The sequence below is a fragment of the Mytilus galloprovincialis genome, chromosome 1, assembly GCF_965363235.1.
Source record: "Mytilus galloprovincialis chromosome 1, xbMytGall1.hap1.1, whole genome shotgun sequence".
Lineage (NCBI taxonomy): Eukaryota > Metazoa > Mollusca > Bivalvia > Mytilida > Mytilidae > Mytilus > Mytilus galloprovincialis.
In genome coordinates, this window is record NC_134838.1 from 122302913 (window position 1) to 122324525 (window position 21613).

A 21613-nucleotide genomic window follows, 5' to 3' on the forward strand; every position below is an offset into this window, starting at 1 on the left:
ATGCAATAAAGGATCCTTAGATTATCTCCCCTTAAACGTATTGTACAGTTTCCTTTCAAAATGGCAGCCTCCATAAGAAAAATTGTTAAATTTATAGGTTTGTAATTAAAACTGATAACGGCTTCTCACTTTCATTTTTTAGAGAATGTATACAAGGAATGGCTATAGACTTATGTTTAAAGTTAAAAAGAAGAGTACTTACTTGTTTTAAATCAAAGACACTCGAGTCTAAGGGCTCACACTTTTTATGAATAGTAGCACTAGCTGCCTAGCAGTATACAATGCAATATTATTTATACAATACATATTTATTCAAATTAAGGTCCACCAGGAGCAATGACCAGGATAAATCATAATTAAGTTATGTCTGCCAACACACACAAACTATACCATGTAATGTATTGAGTACTTACAAGAATACTGCTGGAAAAAAAGAAGGCTGCTGTAATTACATGTATCACTAAATAAATACAAAATGATGATTTATATGTTCTGTGGCTCTTATCACTAAAAATTTTCAAAGAAAAAAATTGGAGTAAGTGACAAATATTGCACAACATGTAAACCAAAGTCAATCTGTAGATCCATAAAAGTAGACAGTTCTTTGTACACTAGTGACACCTGTTTCTTATAAGTTGAGAATTTAATTATAAGTTGCATCCAGTAATATCTCGATTGAGTGAAGGATGTGTTAGTGGTTATGACAAGTAAAACATTAACTAGGTCATCTGAAACACGTGTATATTTTGTAACTGTATACTTCCACTGTTGCCTGCATCCAAAGAATAACAAGGGAAGAATTCCATTATGCAGCTTTTCACAGAATTACTGCAGTTGATCAAAGGTCTATATATATATATTTATTTTAAGATATAAACAAGTCTAAATTGAAAAAACGTGTGCATGTAAAACAAATTTCATTGTAGACATGGTAGAGGGGTCTAAATACAGTACAAACAACAATTTCCAAAAGACCAAAAAAGTGAAAAAGTATACATGTAGTTTAACAAAAAAAACACATTTGACTAACCGGTTGAACAAGTGATGTTCTTAAATCCTGCTGATTGCCATTTATGATTGCCAAATAAATTGATCAGAAGATTTAACAAATGAATCTTAACATAATTTAAAACCAAACAAAAAACAATAAACTTGTGGCAAAAATGGTGAACCACAATCATCAGGTGCTAATTTTAATTACACCATATCCAGATTTTGACAATTAATGTCTATTCATTGATGTTAGGGATCGAAACAGTATTTGGAAGGCCATATAACTTTTAAAATAAATACATTTTTATATCAATATGTATTTCAGATATTGGAGCAAACCTGACAGGTAGGTTTAAATCTATAATTATAGAGTTTGATATTGTTATCTATTGTCTATCATGTCTGTGGAGAATTTCATTTTAATTTCTGAAGGCTAGAACTTAAATGTATAAATATTAATAATTTGTAACACAAAATTTGGATTCAGAAACAAAAAACAAGTAGATTAAATTCTATTTCTAGATAGGGGATTTTATTTAAATTTATAGAAGAATTATTTGTATTTATTTTTTATTTGCATGGCTTATATAAATATGCATCACCTCAGTTATTTTATAGTAGCATGCTCACATGATTTGCAGAAGGTACCGTAGTGAGGACTTGAAAATTGTTATTAAATGCTTCTCCCCTAAGCATGCAGCATTTAGGAGAAAGAGAAAAGGCAATCAAGACTTGTTGCCCCCGAGTCTAAAGTATGTGTCAGTTTAGGGTGACGTGTCTGTCTGTAGACTATTACCTTATGAACTTACACATTCAATACCCAGCTCAGCCAGTCTGGTGAAATCAAAATAGAGAATTAATTCATATCTCATAAGCATGTTCTTAATATTTTGTCATGAATATGCCACTGGACTTATAACAGAGCCATCCATCGTCTTTATCATATATAAATATATATGCAAGTAAAGCCACTAGAAAAAGTTACTGCACAGCTCTCTTCAAATCACAAGTCCAAAAGAGGGTATAATATTTACTGCACAAGACTACATACAATGTATTTTTGTCGATAGCTACCAACCAATAACTATTGGTGAGAAGAAATACAAATGGTCTAATATGTGAAATAACTTGTGGAAGCTTTAGAAGAAAATAAATATTTAATGAGATTTCTACAGTACACATTATTTCCTATAAATTAATGAAATTGGATTTATAATTTATATATTCCATCACTATTAAAATTTGTGATATCTCACATTCAATTCTTATATTTAGTACAGTACTTTAACTGTATGGAACTGTTTCTATCTTCTTTTTTAGCTCACCTGGCCCAAAGGGCCAAGTGAGCTTTTCTCATCACTTGGCGTCCGGCGTCCGTCGTTAACTTTTACAAAAATCTTCTCCTCTGAAACTTCTGGGCCAATTTTTACCAAACTTGGCCACAATCATTATTAGGGTATCTAGTTTAAAAATTGTGTCCGATGACCCGGCCAACCAACCAAGATGGCCGCCATGGCTAAAAATAGAACATAGGGGTAAAATGCAGTTTTTGGCTTATAACTCAAAAACCAAAGTATTTAGAGCAAATCTGACATGGGGTAAAATTGTTAATCAGGTCAAGATCTATCTGCCCTGAAATTTTGAGATGAATCGGACAACCCGTTGATAGGTTGCTGCCCCTGAATTGGTAATTTTAAGGAAATTTTGCTGTTTTTGGTTATTATCTTGAATATTATCATAGATAGAGATAAACTGTACACAGCAAAAATGTTCAGTAAAGTAAGATCTACAAATAAGTCAACATGACCAAAATGGTCTGTTGACCCCTTTAGGAGTTATTGCCCTTTATAGTCAATTTTTAACCATTTTACGTAAATCTTAGTCATCTTTTACAAAAATCTTCTCTTCTGAAACTACTTGGCCAAATTAAACCAAACTTGACCACAATCATCATTGGGGTATCTAGTTAAAAAATGTGTCCGGTGACCTGGTCAACCAACCAAGATGGCCGCCATGGCTAAAAATAGAACATAGGGGTAAAATGCAGTTTTTGGCTTATCACTCAAAAACCAAAGCATTCAGAGCAAATCTGACATCGGGTAAAATTGTTTATCAGGTCAAGATCTATCTGCCCTGAAATTTTGAGATGAATTGGACAACCCGTTGATAGGTTGCTGCCCCTGAATTGGTAATTTTAAGGACATTTTGCTGTTTTTGGTTATTATCTTGAATATTATTATAGATAGAGATAAACTGTAGACAGCAAAAATGTTCAGCAAAGTAAGATCTACAAACAAGTCAACAAGACCAAAATGGTCTGTTGATTTCTTTAGGAGTTATTGCCCTTTATAGTCAATTTTTAACCATTTTTCATAAATCTTAGTTATCTTTTACAAAAATCTTCTCCTCTGAAACTACTGGGCCAAATTAAACCAAACTTAGCCTCAATCATCATTGGGGTATCTAGTTTAAAAATTGTGTCCCGTGACCTGGTCAACCAACCAAGATGGCCGCCATTGCTAAAAATAGAACATAGGGGTGAAATGTAGATTTTGGCTTAAAACTCTGAAACCGCAGCCTTTAGAGCAAATCTGACAGTGGTAAAATTGTTTATCAGGTCAACATCTATCTGCCCTGAAATTTTCAGATGAATCTGACAACCTGTTGTTGGGTTGCTGCCCCTGAATTGGTAATTTTAAGGAAATTTATTATCTTGAATATTATTATAGATAGAGATAAACTGTAAACATCAATAATGTTAAGCAAAGTAAGATTTACAAATAAGTCAACATGACGGAAATGGTCAATTGACCCCTAAGGAGTTATTGTCCTTTATAGTCAATTTTTAACAATTTTCATAAAATTTGTAAATTTTAACTAACATTTTCCACTGAAAGTACTGGGCCAAGTTCATTATAGATAGAGATAATTGTAAGTAGCAAGAATGTTCAGTAAAGTAAGATGTACAAACACATCACCATCACCAAAACACAATTTTGTCATGAATCCATCTGCTTCCTTTGTTTAATATTCACATAGACCAAGGTGAGCGACACAGGCTCTTTAAAGCCTCTAGTTTCAGATCCTGTTTTTAGAGGTGTATACCATGGAGCTAAAAAGCATGAAGGTTAGTTATCTCTGGACTATGATTAAAATAGTATTATTCTACAAAAGTTTTATCTGAAAAAGTTCTACATGGCATTTTTAAATGGAGAACTTTAAAATGATAATCATAACACAATATATATGTTGAATAGTGTTAACAATATGGTGAACTGAACTTCTTGCATTCAGTAGTAAGATCCATGCTGAGGTGATGAACTTCTGTGGGCAATAGGTAAATATAAAATGTGTAGAAAAAGTTTGTATATTGAAAAACTATTGCAAAGCCTCTATGAAATGTCCTGATTTAGGAATAGGGTCTTAATTGTGATAACATACAGTGGGAATCCCTAATAAGCCACAGTTTTAATTCTTCCTAAATATGTTTTATTTGCTTTAGTTAGTACTACGTTTGTATGTACATGTATATATTAAGAGTATGTTATTTTAATGACAAAAAATTATTTTTTATTTTATAGATGATTTCAATGATGTATTGCAAAGAGCATATGATAATGGAGTAGAAAAGGTAAAGTGATTGTATTATAAATAATAAATGATAATTTGACAACACTTGCCATTCTCCATAGAAATAGAAAAAAAACCTCCTTAAACTATTTTGAATGTCCTTTTAAAGATGTAGATATCTTGATTGTTCTTGTCTGTAAGTCATATAAAGTAGGTACACTCACTATTATAAGCTTGTACAGATAAACTGTCAAACTTCTTTTTTTATAGAAAATTACTTACCATACTTTTTTTTAATACCGTATAGTGGGTTATTTTCACAGGTATAAAAGTTCACAATTTTCTTTGAATAAGGTATACAAAATATTTTCACATTTATTATTTTGGCGTACTCAAAACTTTAATCAATATACCTTTGTATGTGCACTTTTATAAATTGGTTGAATTTATTTTAGCGATTTTGTTCTATCTTCGAAAATAAGCAAAAATTTACACTTTGCGATAAGAACCCACTATACAGTATATTCACATCATGTGATACATGTTACACATATTTTTTGATAGTTTATGATTTGAGAATTTCAATTCTAGATAATGGTTACATCAGGCATGCTGAAAGATGTAGTGGAAGCTTTAGATATATGCAAATCACATGGTTGGTTATTTATATGTAGTAAAAAAACACTATCACTCACACTAATGTAAAACAAACTTGTGTATAAAACCTCTATTGTTTACTTGTATATATCTTCTGAATTCATGCATTTCAGTATGAATAGAGCATAAAGATTTCTGTATCAAAATGCTGCATCCCCCTCTTCCTATGGTATAATTCTACATGTTCATTGGTCTGTTTGTTCATCCTTACATTTTTTCACAGTCATTAGTAATATGATAACTATATTTGGAATATGGGATACTTGTAAGGTCTACATGTCCTTCAGACAGGGTTCATCTGACCTTAACCTTCTTTCATGTATCAGTGATCAAGGTTAAGTTTCCTACGTCAAGTCTGTATCTTAGATACTATAATTAATAGGTCAACTATTTTAGGTTTCATCTGACATTCACCTTTTTTCATGGTTCATTGGACACTTATTTTTTTGTACAAACTTGATTTGATTTGATTAATTTTTTTGTGGTTAGGTCTTTTTTTCAGTTACTGTAAGCAATAGGACCACTATATTTAGAGTATGGTGGTTGGCAGGTTTCATCTGACCTTGACCTTATTTTAATGGTTTATTGATAGCAATTGGACTAGTTATTACAAAAAGATTTATAATGTTAAGTTTATGTGATATATATGTTGTGTACAAGTTATCATTTTGTACAAATTATAATTTGTACAAAAATATTGTACAAATTATAATTTGTATTTTGACTTTGTACAAATTGTAATTTGTACAAAAAGTGCTTGTACAAATTACAATTTGTACAAAAATGGACAAAAATTCACTTATAACTTGTACAATTATTTATCATATGGATTTTGGTGAAAAAAGCATCGATACACATGATTGAAATGCTATTAAATGACCACACAGTACACCTAAGTTACAAAATCAAACATTAGTTATTTATCATTCGTTTGAGCAGTTGATCTAGTGATTTATGGAATCAGGTATTACAAACCAACTTTTGACTCAAATCGATGACGACCTGTGTTACTGGCATTTCAACTGCTTCACATAGCGAACGTTGAAGCTCAAGAACCGTTGCTGTGAATAAACATGTGTATTTCACTGCTTCAGTTGGACTTGTAGACAAATAAATATCCAAGAAAGAAAGCGAGATTAAACACCCCATTTGGTTAAGGAATATGACTATACTAAAGTCAGGAATATGTCAGTTGTTTTTCTGCCGGTTTTTTATCAATGTTTTTTTTTTCAACAAAGATCTTTGTTTTATAAATATCAAACTTAACGGAAATCAGTTGAGACAATCTACGCTTGAAAAAACAACATTAAATGTATGCAGAACAGACAGACAGACTTTTATTTTATAGTTGGTGTAGTATTAAAAAAATCATCAGACCCAATGGCATTGAACCATCAATCTTTTCACAAACAAAAGTGAAGCTGAATAAGTCATATAAATCCAATCTTTTGATGAACCAATTACAAATATAAACTATAACTTGTTTAAAGAAAGATTTGATTGTTTTCATGGACTTTTTGAAATAACGAATAAGTGGCAACATATCTTTTGAGATCCTTTTCACGATCATCAAAATGCTATACACGATCTTTCACGATACAAAATATCAAATTTTACAACTATAGTCGTTTTTGCAAACTTTCTAAATAAAACAAAAATCCTCAAAATAACGATAAGAACTAATCAAGCAGTACTATTGAATGATCTCTTTTTTTTTTTTAAGAAAAAGTAGTTTATGTATTAAAAATTTGTATAAAAATCCTATTTGTTTACTTTTTTTCTCTCAAAAATTTCGAAGATCAATCTGCCTTTTGTAGTTATGAAAAAACGGTGTATTTTGTTAATTAAGTTTAGTGTGTGGTCAGTTAATTACAATTCTATCGTGTGAATCAATGCATTTTTCACCAAAATTCATATTTAAAACTGTTGTACAAGTTATAAGTGAATTTTGGTAAAATTTTGTACAAATTGTAATTTGTACAGGCACGTTTTGTACAAATTATAATTTGTACAAAGTCAAAATACAAATTATAATTTGTACAATATTTTTGTACAAATTATTATTTGTACAAAATGATAACTTGTACACAACATATACAAACCATTAAATATCAGACTTTCAACAACGATTTAAATGTTAATAAAGCAGGTGAGATATTACAGTATGTGCACTCTTTTTTAAAACATAAATAAAACTGACACTGTGCATGGATATGTGTTTTATACTGTAATATTCTATATAATGTACAATTAAATTTACTTTAGAACTTATATTGAATTTACTGACCATAAAGTTTGAGATCATATAATTCATATATTGTTGCAGAAAATCTCTACACAACTTCTGGATGTCATCCGACACGATGCACTGAATTTGAGAAGAGTGGTGACCCAGAAAAATATCTAAGTGATCTAATTCAGGTTGTCAAGGATAATCCAGACAAGATAGTAGCCATTGGAGAGTTAGGACTAGGTATGACAAATACATTTACATTGATAAATAAAATTCAGACAAGATTAGCCATTGAAAAGTTTTGACTTGGTATGAAAAATAAAAAAATAATAAATGTAGTATAAACAAGACAAATAAAGATGAATAAATAAAATCCACACAAAATAGTAGCGATTACAAACCTCTCATTATTCTTGTGCTTATCAAGGTTTAAGAACATTCATTTTGAAATAATTTTTTATTGCCATTTTATTATGAAAAAAGACTTGAATCAAGACCATCCAAATAATTTCAAAAGTAACAAAATATACAGCAGAGTCCAAGTTGATTGTGTCCAAGATGCATATTTAATTTAAATAGAAATGACTGTCTTACAAGTGGGAGGTTTGAAGATAGTAAAGACCCCTATTGAATTTCAGGATTGTTTGTCAGGCAGCTGTTGAAGGTTTGTGTTACACAAACTATTAATAAGATCCAGTCATAATCTATTGTCCAATTTTCTTTGAAGTTTATATTCTGAATAATAGTAAGAGATATTGATGACATCATTTATTGCAATGTTTTGAGGAGTGTGATTGCTCACTAAAGTATTTCAATTTTTTTTTAGATTATGACAGACTCCATTTTTGTCCTAAAGAAACACAACTCAAGTAAGTAGGATAAAGATCAATCACATTGTATTTAGTGTGCATTTCTTCAGAATTTTAATAAATAATCTTTAAATTTTATGTTTATCTTACAACTGGCATATGCACTTTATGGCAATGTGATTAAGACAGTTTATAATTTGGTTTGATATAATTTCGAGATATGTTATATGAATGATATTCAAAGCTACAATAATGTTAAATCATTTAACAACAATCAACAGCTGTTGAGTCAACTACATTCCATGCTTGACTTTATAATGATTCTTGATGATAAATGGTATAGAATTCCCAGTACAGACTTACATTTAATATTTAAGCTACCTTGACTTAGTTATATGCTGAATTGCTCAGAAATCTGATATACTATGTATATATATATATATATACAAGTCTAAATTGAAAACTACATTCAAACCTATAATTGCGTTGGATAAAAACCGCAATTTTTATACGAGTGCATGTAAAACAAATTTCGTTGTAGAAGGGTCTAAATACAGCACAAACAACATTTTCCAAAAGATCAAAAAAGTGAAAAAAGTATATTTAAACAGAACGCATTTGACTAACAGGTCGAACAACTGATGTTCTTTAACCCTGCTGACTGCCATTGGCGATTGCCAAATAAAATTGATCACAAGATGTAACAACATGGATCTTATATATATATATAGCTATATGAACACCTCATTTGTATTAAATTAAAAATCACAGTTCAGTAACATCCAGAACAAATCATTGTGATTCTATGATAATCTTTGTTGTAAAACATTACAGTTGTTTAACCTTATATGTTACAGATATTTTGAAAAACAGATGGACCTTGCAGAAGCTACTAAACTTCCATTATTTCTCCACAGTCGAAATTGTCATACAGACTTTATCGACATAATAAAAAGAAACAGAGATCGATTTAAAGGTGGGGTGGTAGGTAAAATTTCAATATCAATGTAGTGTATGTTATAAAAGATAAAGTGAAATATACAAACATCGTTTTCTATATAAATATTTTTATTTGTAAATGGACTTTATTTTTGGTATATGGAACTTTCATTTCACTAGAAATATAAGAGAAAAAGTACAAAATGTTGATGGGTAGACCAATCTTCATACCGTATATAAGTTGAAAAATCTTAAGTTTATATAGAAGAACCAATAGTTAATATAAAAAAGAAGATGTGGTATGATTGGCAATGATATAACCTACATATAACCTAATATTTAGTTAATTTGAATAAATTTTGGGAGTTTAAGAAAAAGTAAGTAAGTAAATTTTATATATATACATAATAACAGACAAAACATGAGCTCTGGTGAGCTCTTTAACCAACTATCACATAAAAAATCATGCAGTATCATGCAAATACTACCGAATAAAAATGAAAAAAACATGCAATATAATGAAAGCAAATCTGTTTGATTTGTGAGCCTCCAGAGTCAAAGTTCATGTGGCAAGCGCCTCTATGTGCATTGAAACGGGGGAATCAGCAAACCACTTGAAGATCATAAAATATAACAGACTTAAAGTAAACAAGTTAGAATTATAATATTATACATGAGGCCAAAATAAAAAGATTGTATGTTTGCCCAAACGCGACCGACCCAAAATAAACCCGCCGACTCAAATTCTTTTTTTGACGTTTTTTGGAAGAATTTTTTTTTTTCGGATTTATATTGGGTCCGCTCAGTCATTGTACAAAACTTAATGTTTGTCGTCTTTGCGTTTGAAAGTAAGTGTGAATAAGATTAAAAGAAAGCGTATCAGAGACACAGTTAATCGATATTCGATGTTCTCTGTTTTTATCTTCTGATTTAACAAACGTAAAGAATTAAAACATGTGAAGTGGCACAGTTTTTTTATGCTGTAGTTGTTTGTACTACCAAACCCTTAGCTATATGCTCAATGTTAATTTCATCGTGTTATCGAATATCTGATAAGAATATTCAGGTAGATTTGTTCAAAACCATGTGCAATCGAATATTTTCAATGTTATTCTGACAGGGAAATGGATCCGGAAGTTGCGAATTTACAATCTTGCAAGAAGATTTTGTTTTTACTGAATAAAAAGGAATTATTTCTTGATAAATTGTTGTCTTTAATTATAATCTTCCTTTATCATGTAAATTAGATGCCCTTTTATTCAAATAGTTCAAATTTACAAGTCTCATACGGTGCAGTTTGGGAGAATTTGATAAAACTATTATTGCTCACAGAATCAGAAATATAATCTTAACTGAATGTAACTCCTTCTGAATAATTTATTGCAATATAAATCCCTTTTGACAAGAGAAATCTGACTTTTGTCAGAAATATTTTTTCACATGTGCAAAAGTAAAAACATTGTTATGGACGCCATATTGGATTTTTATACAATTTGTGAGGAAGCCTCTAGAACCATGACCTAAAAATAAAGTCTTCAGAAAACGTTAACTTTATGCAATATATTTTATCAATAATGATTATTTTCAAAAATTTAAACTTGATTATTTAAAGAAATAAAATTATAACAAATACGTTTTTAGTTTGGAGATTCTACAGAACATGTTTTGATCTATTTATAGCCAAATTAGTTTACCTGTGTGATAATGTAAAATATAATTTTTTTTTCAAAACATAAAAAAGACACAAACTAAGGATGGTAGATAATAATTCATATAAATATTTTCGGACATTTAATCTATTTTAATAGAAATAGGATTTAAAAACTGCAAACAAATTTATTCATTACAAAATCAGCTGATATTTTTTTTTACACCAACTTCGTGTTGATGGAACTGTTGAAAATCACTTCACAAATCCAACAGCCCTTTCACACAGTTAGCAACTGTCAGGGTTATAAACATCTCAGGATACAAATCATATAGTAAACTAATTTATTTATAGAGGTTTTAAATTCATGGTTTTTGGCTGTCTCTACAAAGGTTTGACAGAGAAAAAAAAAAGATATACTGTTTTAAGATCTTTTAATATTTTCATGCAAATTCGGATAAAAAAAAAAAAAAAGAATTTGCCTACCTACCTACCCACACCCAGTCATCATGGGTCGGGTTTGGGCAAACTGAAATATTTTTAATTGTGGCCTGAATAATCTTCTTTTAAGTTAAAAGTGGATTCTTATAATCCTCAGAAAAAAATAGATATTTATAAGGACAAACAAAAAGGAACAAACTCAAAGTCCCCATATAGCCAAACTGGGTACAGCAAAATTTGTGATTGGGTCAAATCAGTTTTACACCCCTCCTATGCAGCAGATACCATTTTTTGTACTTTTCTTCAGTTTTTGAGTTAATAGCCTATGTTAACACATCAATACACACTAGAAAAATGTGTTTAATACTATTATATTCTTTTTTTTAGGTGCATTCCTTTACTGGTACAATAGAAGAGGCAAAAGAATTGGTTGAACTAGACCTGTTTATAGGTATCAATGGATGGTAATACATGTACAGTTAGGTGTTCATAAATATTATGCTTAAATTGAAAATTGTAAATTGAAAATAGAAATGGGGAATGTGGCAAAGCAACAACAATCTGACCATAGAGCAGACAACAGCCAAAGACCACCAATGGGTCTTCAATGTAGCAAGAAACTACCGCACCCAGAGGAATTCAGCTGGCGCCTAATCAAATATGCATACTAGTTCAGTGATAATGGACGTCATACTAAACACCGAATTATACACAAGAAACTAAAATTAAAAATCATACCAGACTAACAAAGACCAGAAGCTCCTGACTTGGGACAGGCGCAAAATTGCAGCGGGGTTAAACATGTTTTTGGAGATCTCAACCCTCCCCCTATACCTCTAGCCAATGTAGAAAAACAAACACACAACAATATGCACAGTAAAACTCAGTTTAAGAGAAGTCTAAGTCTGATGAATATGAAATAAAAGAAAATAAACAAAATGACAATAATACATAAACAACAACAGACTACTAGCAGTTACTGACATGCTAGCTCCAGACCTCAATTAAACTGATTTAAAGATTATGTCTTCATCATATGAATATCAGGCACAATCCCTCCTGTTAAGGGTTTAGTATTATGCCATCATAAAATATATGAGAAGAAAATAACCAGTGTCATGCCAACAACTGGTTTTAGAATAAATGTGTTTAATTCCGATGCAAAGACCCTATAAGTGAATCAACATTAAAGCCAAAATATGCAATTTTTAATGACCTGACAACAGTATTGTAACTATATCCCTTCTTAATAAGTCTGTTTAAAGGTTTAGTGAGCTTTTGAGGTGAATTCTGACATTTTTGTGCTTTGTAAAGAATATTACCATAAAAGATTGGATGTGAAATACCTGAACCTATAAGATGTCTGCATGTTGAGTTATATTTATGAATTATTTCCTTGTACCGATGATAAAATTTTGTAAATGTTTTGACTAGTTTGTGATATGGAAAACCCTGGTGTAATAGTTTTTCAGTGATACATAAATTTCTCTCACTAAAATCTAATACGTTGTTACTTGCACGAGCGAATTGTTCAAGTTGAGATAACACCATAAGATGGTGATAAGGGAGCGTCACCATCTAAAAATGGATAATTAACGATAGGAAATGAAAAAACATCTCTTTTATCATAAATTTTTGTATAAATCTTCCCATAAATGATATAGATATCAAGATCGAGGAAAGAGCAGTGGTCATTGTTTGTATTAGTTTTATTTTAAGTAAGTTCAACAGGATAAATTTCTTTAGTATCCATACTGAAGTTGTTGTTATTGAGAATTTATCTCTGTTTTTTAAATTCTAATATGATAAATTCAATAAATTTTTGGATTATTGGTGAATATTAAAAGTTCATATCAAGAATATTTTTTGTGTGTGTCATTGGGTTGCTGTCTCATACACCATGACTCCTTCTATTCTGAATAAATAGAACTGCTTGTACTTTTGTGTATTTCAAAGCTTTGTGAGAATTGGATATTTGTAAGTTGCTGTCTTTAGACTGAGCCATTTGGTAATATGTAAAATAACTTGGCATTTTTATTTCGCTGTGGGATAATGAGGAAAACTTTGTAATCATATATTACTTTATTTTCAGAATTGTCCAATTATGACCTTGAAAGAATTAAAGAATTTGAAAGTCCTGTTTTATAAATTGACTCCAACCAAATCTTTTCCAATTGTATAACATTGTGAGGAGGTAATCTAGAGTTATTCACATGATATCCTCCTCAATTATTTTAAATATTTTTTTTGGTTTTTCTATTTTACTAAAACCTTAATCAGAATCTGCTGACATCATAATGACATTTATTTGTTTGGGACATGGTACTTCTGTCTAGTTGACATATTCTTTTTGGAAACTTGTTTTCATTTTTTTTTCTTTTTCAGTTCCTTAAAGACACAAGAAAACCTTGATGCAATGTGTAGTGTACCATCAGAGAGACTTATGATTGAAACAGGTAAGACATGAGTAGAATAGACCAATCACATACCCCTGTCACTGTACCATCAGAGAGACTTATGATTGAAACAGGTAAAACATGAGTAGAATAGACCAATCACACACCCCAGTCACTGTACCATCAGAGAGACTTATGATTGAAACAGGTAAGACATGAGTAGAATAGACCAGTCACACACCCCAGTCACCAAACACTTTGATTAATTTATAGAAAATGAAACTTTAAAACAATAGTCAGTTTACTTTGTTTTTCATTCCACACAACAAAACTATCTCCTTTTCAGTTATAAAAAAAGTATTGAAGCCCCTTATATGTTTGTAAAAGTTGTGGATGGGTACCCCCAGATGTATATTGCTTATTGATGGTTAATATTAAATTTTAGTATACAGTTTAAAGAAACTGAATAAAACTGTTTTTGTAAATTGTAGAATTTTTAGAAAAGGTAATTTTTAATGAACAATTTTCATTGTTTCAGTTGGATAAAAGTAAACTACATTAAAAAGTACTTATGGAGACTGTTTATTTATGATTTGTAGATGCTCCCTGGTGTGAAGTTAAAAACACACATGCAGGAAAAAAACATGTGACAACAAATTTTCTTTCAAAAAAGAAAGAAAAATGGGAAAAAGGAAATACTGTAAAAAGTAGAAATGAACCAGCTCATATAATGTAAGCATTCATTTTACATGTGGTATTTTGATATTTCATTGAACAAAAAAGGTAGGAGGGGAAGGGAATATTTATGTCATTTGTTTGTTACAATTGCTTGGGGAATTATTTTTACACTGTTCACTAGAAAATGAAGGAGAATATGCACTGTGTTATAACTTTTTTCTCTGTGAATTTGAGGGAAAAAAAACTAAGAAATATTGATGGAACAATGTCCTCGACTTTTCAGGCTTTACCAATACTATGTCTGGTTTTTTTTTAATGGAAAAAGCTATTCTGAAGGAGTTTAGCCACCAAACATAAAAAGTCATAATTCTGCAATGGCAGAACAACAGATACATTTATGGCTTTAAAAGCATTAAATGTATCTGCTAATCATATTAAAGTCATAGTGAGGCCTTCAACATGGTGCAAAAACTTGTCTCACTGCAAATACATGATGGTCTGTGTTAAGTTAAATATTATTCTAGACAGCAAATCCTTTTGTATACAAACTACTAGCCCCAGCCCCTAACCCTTAGACATGTTTCAGAATTAAACAGATATTTGAAAATTTTAAATATAAAAGCATATATTTATAAGGTTATAGTTCCAATTTATAGCTGTGTCTTTTCTTTCAATATTGTTTTCTCCAAAACTCAGAAGTAAATCATTGCAAGTTTTTCGTATTTGTAAAACAGTGTTTTATATAACCATAAAATGAAGTTAAGTGTCTGTTCATCTGTTAATAATGAGTCATTGCTAAATTCCCATTATAGTGCAACATTTAAATAAATTTACACAGAGACAGAGGTCATAGGTAATTTAAAGAATCACATTAAGTAAAGATATTTTTTGATTATATAATTTTGTCAGCAAATGTAATAATGAACACAAAAATTCTTTATTTAAAAAAAATGACATGCTTGATGTTAACAAGCCTGTTCCTTAACCCTTTCCTCTATTGATTTTTTTTTTTGAATACTTGATTCCCATAGGATTTTTCAACAAAATATTGAAAATATGCTTTGAAGTATTAATGCATTGCCAAAAACAAATATTCCATCAATATATTTAGTCGGATATTCTTGTGAATATCCTTTTCATATTTGGTACAAATTTTATTAAGTCTGATGCAGGCACTTTGTAGTTAAAGCGTACCACACAGGCATAAAAAGGCGTCATTATGGAGGAAAGGGTTAACAAGAACCCTGTCCATGTTTACCTTTGGTTATATATTTGTGTGTTTTATTTGAATTTGATGCTTCAGAGGCGTAGCACCCTAACTTATATTGGTACGGCAGAAAATTATGATGGGTCGCGAAGCGACGCATCCCGCCTCGCAGAGGCGGCTATTCGGCAAGGGGTTCGGGGGCCGCTTAAGGCCCCCGAGAAAATTTTGATAAATAGTGCAAAATCCTGCATTCTGGCGATCTCCAGACACTTAAATTTCGTTCTCGAAAACCCTAGTTTTATGGGCAACAATTTATGTATGACTCTTTTTTTTAAAAATCAAAATATAAAACTTTTGTAAAAAAAACTTGAATCTGCATTCTGACGATCTTCTGACATTAAAATTTCGTTCCTAAAAAAATGTCCTTATCAAAATTCCTCAGTTACAAAGACCAAGCAATAAACATGACAGATAACCATCAGAATTTCTCATATAATATCAAATAAGGGTAAGACAAACGACGAATCTATGACACTGCGAACAAATCTATTTTCATCGTGAATATAGTTACACCGCAATAACGATCAATGCGTTCATGATCATATGACAAATGAATACTAGAACTGCTAAAACATTAATATAGTAGCAACAGAACAATGTTTAAACAACTTAGAACAAACAAAGTTAGAACATTTCCAGCTGATCAAGAGAGGGCCGACATCCAAATTCACAAGTCATTTGTAAAGGCATCGTGATTCCAGATTAGTTTATATATATATATTGTGTCACCAATACTGCTGGTGATCCGACGGATAAATCTGTTGTAGAGTTTTCACTGGTTCAGACGTACTTATATATTCTATACATCAACCCAACAATGCTAGATCTGTAAATTTGCGTTAGCAAATTTTTTGTTCTTCCCTCACCAAGTTTCAATTTGATACATCATGGCACCAAATCACATTGTACTATGATAGGCGCGCTAGACCACTCGTCGACCACCTTGGCATCCATAATCAAATTAATGAAATTATATAAAGAAACAGGATGGGAGTTACTATCAGACGTAATTAACATGAAATGTTTCACAATAAGACCCCTGATTATTTAAGTGATATTATCCCTCAACTATTGTTTAATATTCATAGTTATGACACAAGACGAACAAATGACACGCAACATATAAAGTGTAGTACAGCATTTTATCAGAAATCTTTTCTTCCATCAGTTATTCGATCCTGGAATGTTTTCCGGACGATATTAGATTAGGTCCATCTAAGTTTACACTTAAACGTTACCTTTATCAAAACGTAAGTAAAATACCAAATTATTATTTTTATGTAGACAGGAAAGGACAAATACTTCATGCCAGACTTCGGATGGATTTCAATAATCTAAACGAACATTTATTTATGAGAAATCTTGAAGAAATTAAAAACTGTACTTGTGGTAGAATAGAGAGCAGTAAGCATTTTCTTCACGGGTGTACTTCCTTGTTCGAAAACGTACGATAGAAACTATTCCGTTCCCATACAATATACAAACACTCATGTTTGGCAAAATAACCTCAGTCAAGAGGGAAATCTACTCGTGTTTAAACAAGTTCAACAATTTTAAGAAGATTCAACGCGATTTGGCATATAGCGTCTAATATTTATGCGTTTCCGTCAGTTTTAGTTTGATACCCCGATTTTGTTTTTTGTCCATGGATTTATGAGATTGAACAGCGGTATACTACTGTTGCCTTTATTTATTCATGGTTAGGATCGTGATTTGGTGAGACAGTCTCGACAAAGTCCTGAAAACAGTCCACCCCGGTACATAACTGTATAGCAAATATCAGACGAAAAATATAATCCACTTTTTCGTTTGCAGTTATTTGATTTTTTTTGACAGGGAGACGGATTAATGTATTTCTGTATTTATATGTATATAACAATGTACATGTTTTTTTTTTAATGTAATATGTTTTAAGTAAAGGTATTGTTTTAAAAGCAAAAAAAAATCCAGGTATTTCAGGGGGAAAAGTTGGTAACCGGGAAAAAATACATAAGAGTTAGATGCGTTCAGTGAATATAATGGAATAACATTTTCTAAAAGCATTAAACGGATTTGTAACCCGTCGAAGACCAGCCATGGGGCTTCCGTGATTAAAATTTAAAAAAAAAAGTCACTGAGGCTAGGACTGGTCTATCATTATGTACTTTATTTTTAAGGATCATGCAAAGGTTGGCACGTCTACTATGTGACTGCTGGATTTATATCCACGGCGTATATTCGTACAACTTGCTTTCAGATTTTGGCGTTTTGGAACGCTAGAGATACTTTTAGATTTTTTTTTATATCACACAGCAGTTTGTAGATTTGTACAGTGTAAAACTCCAAAATTACGAGAAATGATATACAACCAAGTGCCAATCGAAACTTTTGAATATTTGGTCTTTTTTTATATAAATTTCACAATAACTGTTAAATGAAGAAACATTCGTAATTTTCCAATAAAAAAGTGTTAAATTACAAGAGAAAATTACTTGCATTCAGTTTTTTCGATTATTTTGTTCAAAATGAAACATATACTTTGCACACACTATTTAAAATCTTTAGAGGAAAACAAAAAGCCCTGTGTACAAAGCACATTAGCAAATATGAAAGACACGATCACAAAAATTTACCATAGCACAATATCACAATGGCGGGATGTACAAGTACTGAGCCACGTCAAATAGATGTAACCAAAAAATGACTAAACAGTTAAAGTGTGTATGGTGTTGTTGAAGTTGGTTTGTATTCCCATCGGCTTGATGCCTAGAAGCAGAATGTGCAGTTTAACAATATGCAGATCGATTATTTGCCTCTGTCGCAGATAGATCGGCACGCAACAAGATTGGGACAACTCGTTTATAATTCAATCATGATAACTTAAACTTTATGGTGCATGGATACAAAGTAACTAACAATATTTTTGTTGCAAAAAGTAAAATAACAAAAATACCGAACTCCGCTGAGGAACATTCAAAACGAAAATACCGTTATCAAATGATGGTAAATTCAAGAGCTCAAAGACATCAAACGAATGGATAACTTTCATATACAAGGTCCTGGCTTGGTACAGGTATTTTCTTATGTAGAAAATGCTGGACAAAAACTGGTTTTATAGCTAGCTCAACTTTTATCTTGTATGACAGTCGCACAAAATTCCATGCTTGCCGCCCAACGTTTGTTTCTCCTTTTGAGAGTGCTAACTTTTGTTATTCCATGCCATTTGTGTTTAAACCAGAACAATTGTAGAAGGCAGTAACATGCTATGACTGTTCATGACCATGATCAATTATAATCTTTTGTAAGTATAAAAATCCGTACTCTGATTAATACAGGGCAATGTTTCATAACTCGTTACCGTATATACTACTTATACGAGTTATCGAACTTGCTAAGTATTAATGAATGTATACCGTATATTGCTATGACTTCTACATGGGCTTTTCTATCTTTATCATTTTCTGTAAAATCTTTATTTTCTTTATTCTCATTGAAAAACCTTGTTGTTTTTATATTTTTTATATAAATTTTAGGTACGGCATGCCGTACCAACGAACATTATTGGTACGGCGAGTGCCGTACCTGCCGTACCGGCTGCTACGCCCCTGTGCTTATTTCCATCTATAGTAGTCTTTGTTGTATTGATCCTAGACTAAGTATGATTTACACTTTGACATGAGGTAAAGACATATCTATTTTTGTCCTTTAGCATGTTTAGATGTCTTGTTGTGTTTTTGTTTTGTGTTGCTGTCGGATGTGTTTAGACATCTGTTTTGACTTATTTGTAATAAAACAACTTATCTTTAATTTATTCAGTGACATCCTATATTTCTTTTACACATTTAAAAGTCATATGTAACTTTATCTTTGTAATTATTTTTTAGACAAGTTCTTGAAGTAATGGCAGGTGCCCGTAATGAAGACAAAGACAGTTTAGCTGAGATCATGTTTAACAATACAAACAGACTTTTCTTTGGTGTTGATTAATAAATTAATTTATCATACCTTCAAAGAATTATTGATTGTGTTTGCAATGTTGAAATTGGAGGGAAATTTGATGAAAAGAAATATTGATGGATGGTATAAAAGTTATTTCTCCTGATATCTAAAGTGACCAAATTATCTTATCCACTACTTTTCTTTAGTGCTTCACACTTTTATAGTGCTAGAAAAGAATGAGCATAACACTGGCTGTCCTGTTGTCTGTCATAAAACAATTGTTTCTGGAGTTTCCCTCCATGCTTTAATTATTACTACCACCCACAAAGATAGTTTTGTGTGTACATATATAGGAACCACTCTGTCCATCTGTCCATGTTCTTTTTAAGTGAAACTCCTCATAAACAGCCTGCTGACCAATAAAATTGAGAAAGGAAATGGTGAATATGTCAAAGCGACAACCACCCGACCATAGAGCAAACAACAGCCGAAGGCAACCAATGGGTCTTCAATGTAGCGAGGATTCCCGCACCCGTAGGTGTCCTTCACTGGCCCCTAAAATATGCATAATAGTACAGTGATAATGGACGTCATACTAAACTCCGAATTATACACAAGAAACTAAAATTTAAAATCATACAAGACTAACAAAGGCCAGAGGCTCCTGACTTGGGACAGGCGCAAAATTGCGGCGGGGTTAAACATGTTTATGAGATCTCAACCCTCCCCCTATACCTCTAGCCAATGTAGAAAAGTAAAAGAATAACAATACGCACATTAAAATTCAGTTCAAGAGAAGTCCGAGTCTGATGTCAAAAGATGTAACAAAAGAAAATAAATAAAATGACAATAATACATAAATAACAACAGACTACTAGCAGTTAACTGACAAGCCAGCTCCAGACCTCAATTAAACTGATTGAAAGATTATGTCTTCATCATATGAATATCAGGTACAATCCCTCCCGTTAGGGGTTTAGTATCATACTATCATAAAATATATGAGAAGAACATAACCCGTGTCATGCCAACAAGCATTGATGAAACATTCCACAGTTATAGAACAGTACCTTATATCAGTATCATGTGGTCTATGGTGGATTATTGTCCTAGGCAAACAAGCAAAACACCAAAAACCCTTGTCACTGGTTTGATAGTCACAACCCTCGTGCCTCTCTCTCTCTGATTTTGAAAGTACAAACAACATATATAGAGCAGCAACGTGGATATTATGAAGGTCACATCTATTTTCATGCCAATAAATGGATACATCATATATGCTCAGATATTTAAGTTACAGTGTGTGTGTGTATATATAACCCTGCATTTCAAGAAAACTATTATATTCAAAATTACATATATATTGTGCATTGTGTATGACTCGTATCTGTTCTAAAACAGGTCAAAGAACTATAATTATGGATAAGGGAGATGGAATAAGATTACAATTAAAATTACCAAAATGTGTTATTGCACTCCAGTGTTTGATTTTAACTTCACAATTTAAAATGAAGTCTTTCTTAACCTTTAAGTGCCTACAGGCACTTTTATTTATTTTTTCATTGTTGGTGCTTTGATATCTTGATGAAATCATGCCGTTCCAGTTTAAGGCATAATCTAAAATGAGATTTTATTTGTACATAAAGTTTCCTTGATATGAAAAGAGATTCCTCAATAATAGAACCAATTTTACAAAAGACTGATCCTTATTCTAATTCATTTCAGAATTATGTTAGATAATTTTTACTACCAATGATCAACTTACCAAACGGTCCTTGTGATAGTAAACCACATCCAGCATCATTTATTAGATCTCAACAACAAATTCAAACTGTTTAAATTACTGCTGAAATATATTTTTCTAGCAAGTTATATATAGGACAATACATGTGGCATTTAAGACCAATTAATCAGTGTTGACAAGAGAAACATAAGTATTGTGATTCTAGCATTAGGTCCGAGAACACAATTATTTCGTAGTGCATTTCTTTTAGAACATAAATGAAAATAAAAAAAATCCCACCTGCGCTTTCTCAAAGAAATTTTTACAGTGTGTTGTACTAC

The 21613-nt window shown here is 31.3% G+C and overlaps 1 protein-coding gene across 1 annotated transcript; it reads left to right on the forward strand.

The window, feature by feature from the left end:
* The first annotated feature begins 27 nt into the window (after positions 1-27).
* On the forward strand, positions 28-19614 carry LOC143056318 (deoxyribonuclease TATDN1-like). The gene is made up of 12 exons (XM_076229407.1): positions 28-97; positions 1319-1339; positions 4076-4120; positions 4575-4624; positions 5155-5218; positions 7547-7693; positions 8280-8322; positions 9120-9246; positions 11678-11754; positions 13676-13746; positions 14286-14418; positions 19495-19614. Exons 1-12 carry the CDS (start codon positions 61-63, stop codon positions 19595-19597), a joined length of 918 nt encoding a protein of 305 aa, XP_076085522.1. The 5' UTR covers positions 28-60; the 3' UTR covers positions 19598-19614.
* The last annotated feature ends 1999 nt before the right edge of the window (positions 19615-21613 follow it).